The sequence below is a fragment of the Gallinula chloropus genome (assembly GCF_964237585.1).
Source record: "Gallinula chloropus genome assembly, chromosome: 14".
Classification (NCBI taxonomy): Eukaryota; Metazoa; Chordata; class Aves; order Gruiformes; family Rallidae; genus Gallinula; species Gallinula chloropus.
The window spans coordinates 14,226,832-14,233,667 of NC_140099.1; the positions used below are offsets into that span (position 1 = coordinate 14,226,832).

The 6,836-nt window shown below is 48.8% G+C and overlaps 1 protein-coding gene across 1 annotated transcript; it reads right to left on the reverse strand.

The window, feature by feature from the left end:
• Positions 1 to 989: 989 nt before the first annotated feature.
• LOC311197050 (acyl-coenzyme A thioesterase 1-like) lies at positions 990 to 5,481 on the reverse strand (the record flags this gene model as incomplete). The annotated part of the gene is made up of 3 exons (XM_084270736.1): positions 990 to 2,245; positions 3,554 to 3,756; positions 5,028 to 5,481. The coding sequence occupies 3 exons, from the start codon at positions 5,479 to 5,481 to the stop codon at positions 1,643 to 1,645; spliced, it is 1,260 nt and encodes a 419-aa protein (XP_084126862.1). The 3' UTR covers positions 990 to 1,642.
• Between the last annotated feature and the right edge of the window lie 1,355 nt (positions 5,482 to 6,836).

A 6,836-nucleotide genomic window follows, 5' to 3' on the forward strand; every position in this document is an offset into this window, starting at 1 on the left:
CCACACGGGACAGAGCCACACAGGGCACAAGCAGCAATGAGTAAGATGTCATAGCAGAAAGCTCGGTGGACAAGCGGTACAAGTGAGAAGGAGCGAGATGTTCACACAGTCACTGCTCACACCTTGAGCTAAGCAGTACCCATCTACCATTTTGGGGAAGGGCTGGGAAAGTAACCGATCAGAAACACTCTGCAGCACATGTATTGCATGAGGGAGCCTACAGCCCTCTGAAGTCCAACACATTCATTTTTCTCCCTGAAGCAAGAAAACAGAGGGCATGGTTCTGCCCTCAGCAGGATCTGGGCTCCCGCAGGGCCCATGTCTCAGCAGGAATTGGAAACCTGGGATGACTGCTCTCTCAAAGGCAAGATTGCACTGCCTCAGTGGAAGGCAGAGCCCTCCAGCTCCTGCTTACTTCTGTGCTCAGAATGGGAGCCCTGACTTCTCCGGAGGGAGAATCTGCTCAGTTGACAGCATCTGAGATCAGGAAGATGCCAGGAAGCTGCAGTCTGCCACTACCCCATGAATGCACAAGATAGATCACAGCCATCCCTGGCAGGCTCTGACCTCAGCAAAGGGTGAGATAACACGCGTTCTCCCCAGAAGACAAGGTCCATCCTCCCTGAACAGCGGCGTTTCCTAGCTGTCACAGCCCCGAGCAGTCCGCTACAGTGGCAAAGCCACTGGGACAGCCCACTCACTCCACAGGGCTCCTGGGAACTCAGCAGCAGCAGTGGCTTTCTTCTTCCTTCCCAAAGCAAGGATAAGCTGACTTCCAACATTCAAAACCAGGCACTTAGCACATCTGTATCACCCCCATCTTGAGCACTGTGCACACCCCTACTGCCAACTGTCAGCAGTAAGAGGTAAGGCCTTCTGTATACAAACTCTTTGGCTGGGTGAAGCACCAGCTTGTGACCACACAAGGATTGCAGCCGATGTATTTACAGGAATAAAAACAGCCGGAGGCTTCATTCAGGTAAGGTCAAGTTACCCGTGCGTACAGAGATACACACGGTGTTTATTGAGTAGTGCACCGGAAACTTCACCCCAACACGTAACCCGCCTGGAGTCAGCAGGAGATACAACCAGTGTAACCTGGGCAAGATTCACTCCTCCTGGGTTTTGAGGTACTGGATTTCAGCGTAGGTCAGAAGAGTGCCTCCTTACTCAGCTGAGATCCACACTGCCACCACCTTTTTACCAGGAAAAGGGAGAAAATGATAGGCCAAGTGTCCTAGTGTGTTGTCCTAAGAAAATGTTGTTTAGTTCTAGGTTAAAGGCGCAAGACTACACAATCAAATGGAAAACTCTTCCTTGTGAGACTCCCAGTCACCAAAGGACAGGGTTGGAGATTGAGGACACAGAGAGCTCAGCACAAATGCTACCTGCGTGGGGGGATGCTGGGTTTTTTTCAGGTGACTACAGCACACAGGCAGACCAGAGAGTGACAATGTGCAGTGCAGCTGGGGCCAGAAGACAACTGAAATTCAACTAAAAAGTGGGAAATTATTTGGGGAATGAAAATAAACAACTATGCAACACTGGTGCTTAGAAGGCGTCAGGCCAGAAAACTTTCCATGAGTTTCCAAGATTCGGTGAGAGGTGAAATGCCAACCCTGGTCAGCATCTTTGACAGCTCCTACAGCTTGCTTGTAGGGATGTCCGAGTCCATCAAGTGTTGCCAGAAAAAGGCCTGTATCCTCTGCCACGCATCTTCTTGGGCTTTGGCATGCTCCCTCCATTGCCCTCCCCAGTGTACAAACACCCCAAGCACTTTGTGGATGGAAGCTTGGCACAGAGGCAAGTATGGTGGCTCCAAAAGGTGTCCTGCTCCAGAGTAGGAGAAAAACTCCACTTCCCGTCCATACTGCCGAAGGCGCTGAACAGCATCCTGGCAATACAGGTCACTCTTCCAGTTCGTGTCATCCAGCCCTGAGAGAAAGAGGAACTTGGCCAAGGATCTCTCCATTGGAATGCGACAATCCCAAGTTGCTGGGTCCCTGTGATCATCTAGGATATCTGAAAAATCTACCAGGCCAGACTCACTGCTGGTCTTCATTCTCCCCAGATCGTATGGGTGAGGGCGAACAGTGAAGCCATCCCCCTGCAGAGGGATGAAAGAATTAAAACCACTTCCAGATATGCTGACAGCTGCCTTGATGCCTGGTAGAAATGTGGCCATGGAAAGGGCTAGATCAGCTCCTTTAGACAAGCCCAAAACACCAATCCCAGTGTCTTTCACCTGAAAAATAGTGATGAAACAACCATTATCAGCTGTTTTTCATGTCCTGGGCTGACAGAACATCTCCAGTTCTGCTTCCTCACTGCTCACCCCACTAAGACCACCCATATTTTATCCTTCCCTCTCTGTTCAGGTGACATCACTCCCATATCTATCCCTTCACTGAGCCTCCACAAGCATGACTATGAATTCTGCACCTCCTCAACACTTCTCCTGTAACAATTTTTTTCTTCCTGGTGACCTCAAGGTACAAAGCCTCTTTGCTCCCTCCACATCCTGGCTCCATGCTTGCTTTCAATATCATATCTTTTACTACCCCAAACACCCTCGACCTTCTCTCTTTGGGTCCCCTTTGGAAAACTACTTTTGCATGGGTTTGCTTGCATTTTTTTTTCTTTTATACCACTGGTTTACAATAATGAATAACAGCTGACCTTCTGTTTCATCTTGGAACACATAAGGTTCATTACACCTGATGCTGAGTAAGTCCAACAACTGTTTCAATCAACTTACTTATAGGGACAGCTCTTCACACCAAAGTGATTTAGTAAGGGGTGCCTTGTAAGACACTCTGAAAGTTTCAGAGCTCTGCGAGGAGCAAGACAAACAAACAGGGCTGCATTCTGCTCTCTCTCTGGCTACATTCCAGGTGTCCACATGCTAGAAAAATAAGTACCTTTGTGAGGAGAATACTGCATTGAGTAGCATTCCATTAAAAGTTTAAATGCTACTTGATTTCTCTTTGTCTCTTTTGGATTAAGCTTGATGATATATTGCTATTAATTGTCCTTCTCACACAAAATGCTTCTTCAACTACAGCCCCAGTTTCTCTAGACACACACCTTCCAGTGCTAAGACTGTACGGGATTCTGCTGTTAAAGGGGTTTACTACTGTCTCTGAAACTTCCTCAGAATCAAAAGCCTGCAACATTCCACAATTAGCAGGAAAAGTACATGGTTTGTTTTCTTTTCTTTCCTTGTAAAATCCTGGAAGATGCAAAAGTAGGGGAAAATTTAAGCAGCACTGCTCTTCTAGTCTGGAGCCTGCTGTGAGGTAACCTTACTCAAAGACGGGCTTGCGCAGCACTCCAGGGGCTGTGTGAAACAGGGATGCTGTGTGAAACCAGTAATCCAACTATTCGCAGAGCTGGAGCTGAGGCACGTGCTTTTCCACCTCTCATCTTTCAGACAATGCTATCTCCTTATAACATCCCAGAAGCTTAGCTGCATTCAGTGACATACAGCATTTCACATTGTAACACTGGGAAATGTTTTCCAATGAGATGAGAATCATAATTTGTCTCTTACCTGCTGCTGCTTCCGCAAGAAGTTTACAGCTTCCTCGAAATAGCCCAGTTCAAGAATCTCTGGCATAGCAGGGAGATCTTCAAAGGCCATGTAAGCAACAGCTAGAGTCACGAAGCCTCTGCTGGCCAGAAGACTTGCTCTGTATTCAACAAGACCTCCTCCAGATCCATACAAATCAATAAGTCCGGGAAATGGACCAGGTCCTGCAAGCAAAGAAAAAGGTTTCTCCAGTAGTGCCTCCTCAGCACATATCAGGACAGTAAGACACCAAAAGGAAATCATTCTCTGAAGCTCTCCATGGAGGTTCTAATTCTCAGGCCCACGCATAATCACTGTAAGGACAATTATTTGGATATTTCTTTTCTCTCTTGGGAATTCATTATAGGAAGTTTATCTGTTGGCATCCTTCTCCCACCATGAATTTCATCTGAAACTGGCCTAGATGTTCTCACTGGGGATTGATGAACAAACACTACTGCTGTGCTTCTACAGGAACTGTGCCAGCAGGTTTTCTAGGGGGGGAATACTTGACTTGTGAAATACACCCATAAATGCCAGCACTGATCCATGCCAATTCAGGCTTCCACTGGATCTGGATAACTACCCCTGGGCTTGTCCAGCTTTCCTCCTGCAACCACAGGACCTTCCTTTCCTGCTGCTGCTCTTCCCATTCTTACAGCACACTTCCCTTATAAGATTTGGGGTCACGGCAGCTGCAGTGGGCCTTTCATTCAAAATATTCCTGTTTAAGCACTGCTCAAGGAACATGAATGGCTGAGGGCTCAGAGCAGCTTTACGCAGGATCCAGCCTTGGCACTGTCTCTGCACAGAGCTGTGGAACACGACACCTGTTTAAAGACCTTCCTTTTCTCATTTGTCTCCCATCTTCATAAGTATCCCACCCGACAGTCAAGCCACTCAACCAAGCAGAGACATATTTCTTTGGCTTTTTCTTAGCCAAAGAGAGACACAGAGAGACACATCTAGAGCCTGCAGGAAGATCCGTGGCAGCCATGGGAGCAGCCTAAGGCTGGCTGCAGCCTGAGTCCAGGGCTCCCATCACACTTTGTCATTCCATGCTCCATGGCTGGAGCCGTCACACCTCACAGCTTTTCCAAAGACCAGGGGCCAATCTGTCCTGTCAGCTAAACAGAAGGGCTAAGAAATAAACACTTTGCCCCAGAGCAATCACTGCAGGAGAGGTCCTGACCCCCCTCCTCTGGCAGAGCAAACAGGACATGCCTTGTGTTACCATGTGCTCTCCCTGCAGCCCCTGTCTCAGCACTTGACCCGCCTGGGCAACCCCTGCGCTTCCCTGCTCTGCCGAGAGGATCCGAGTAGTTGGACCAAGCAAGGGCTGAGGGAGCCACCATCTGAAGATTTGCTCTACACTACCAAGTACATCCAGGGGACTCAGGAAATAACGTGTGGTGTAAGTCACACCTGGAAAACCAGAATGGAATTAAAAACTCACCAGGAGGGAGGAAGAGGGTTGCTTTCAGCCGACCTTCTCTGACCGAAATCCTCTTCACCCCCTCTCCTAAAAACCATCGTTCATTGGTGCATTTTCCCAGCAAGCAGCTCATGTCCCTGTGCCCCTCGTACACTTCCAAGTCCACACAGAAAGGAGTCAGGACATTCCTCTTTGCCAGCCGCTTATAGGGGGATTTAGACTTCAGAGACCACAGCAGCCCCATCGGCTCCACTCCTGAGTAGCTGCCCCCCAGCGCTGGGGAGCGGCTGAGGTCGAGCTCTCCGCTGCTCCCAGCTCTGTAGAGAGCGTGGGCTTGGAAAAGCTCTCCGCTCTCATCCGTCAGGCTGGCTCGGAGGGTGACCTCCTGCTGTGGCAGGAGACCCACCACACGGATCTGCACGGGGTCATCGAACAGACACCTGGGGGAAGGCAGAACCGTCACCTGCACGGCCATCCCAGCTCTGTGGCACGGAGAGGAGCTGCCCTGTTCTACGTGCCGCAGGAAACAGGAAAGTCAGAAACCCGTCGCTCCTCAAGCTTAAAATCCCTGCCTAAAGTCCAAGAGGAACAACCGTGACTGCTTCCTTCAGCACGGGCTGCTGGGAGATGTAGTTCAGAGCGTGCCACACGCTCCGCTCAGAGGTGGCGGCAGGGTAACACCGTCCACTCTGCCCAGACACAAGCTGTCATTTGCTCCTGGCGTGCAGCCTTCCTTTTCATTACAGAGACTAAATGGAACACCCCAAACTTGCTGAACGACAGGTTCCAATCGCCTTCCCACCAACTGGGAAAGGCCAAATGCAACTGCAGAACTGGTTTGGGTGCGTGCCCTCACCAACCCACAGCCGGCACAAACTGGAAAGCCTGAAATAGAACAATTATCTTAATCCAGTTGTGAAACAGTGCCTGCCCCTAATCCCTCCGGTCTCATCAGTGAATTCTGCACAAGCACCATGAGATAAAACAGTTTAACTGTGTTTCTTCAGAAAGCAAAAGAAACAGGCAAGGCAAAAGAACTCTCTCTTTTCATCACAGTACCCTAAAGGGTAAGCCTAATGGGTATCTGCATCTTCCTAACTAATACCCTGAAAATCAGTAAGTCAATCCCCCCCACACCCATACCACTAATAGTTCTGAAGAACTGTTTGAAGATTTGATGATGAAATACCAACTTTTGGTTTTCACAACAATACTACATTTTTGCAATGTCTGCCCAAGTACCAGCTTCTAGTCCTACCCTGCAGGTCTCAGACAAGTGACTGGTCTTACGCTGCTTTGTGGAAACAGGAATTAAGGCTGCGGAAACAGGCCCCTGCTTCACACAACTCATGTGACCACCGTGTGCCAGGTGGCAATTAACAGCTAAGGAATAACACAATCAAGGAGCCTACAAGCTAGAGAATCACGTGTCCTGCCCAGAGACCACAGGTGATGGGCAGGTTGCCTGTAGATCTGGCAAAGCGACTCTAAAATCACTCAGGGTATAAGAGATTGCAGCTACCTTTAACTACAGTGGTGAAGAGAAATCAAAAATAGCAATCACAACATATAGCTTAGCGTGGGAAATGGCCAGCATTGACCTGTGCAGGTCCCCTTAGGTGGGTCTTTCACCCATCGTGTCATTTAAAAAAAAAAAAAAAAATTAGTACTGAAAAACGTTTTTCAACTGACCTTTTATTGCAGAAGTTGTAATTTACCACCATCAAACCACCACAGCCACTGAACTTAGTGCGTTACAACCGGACAGGACTTTTGCTTTAAGTGCAATGCGTGTGCTGGGCTGATGCAGCCTGATGCACAGGTGGGTGG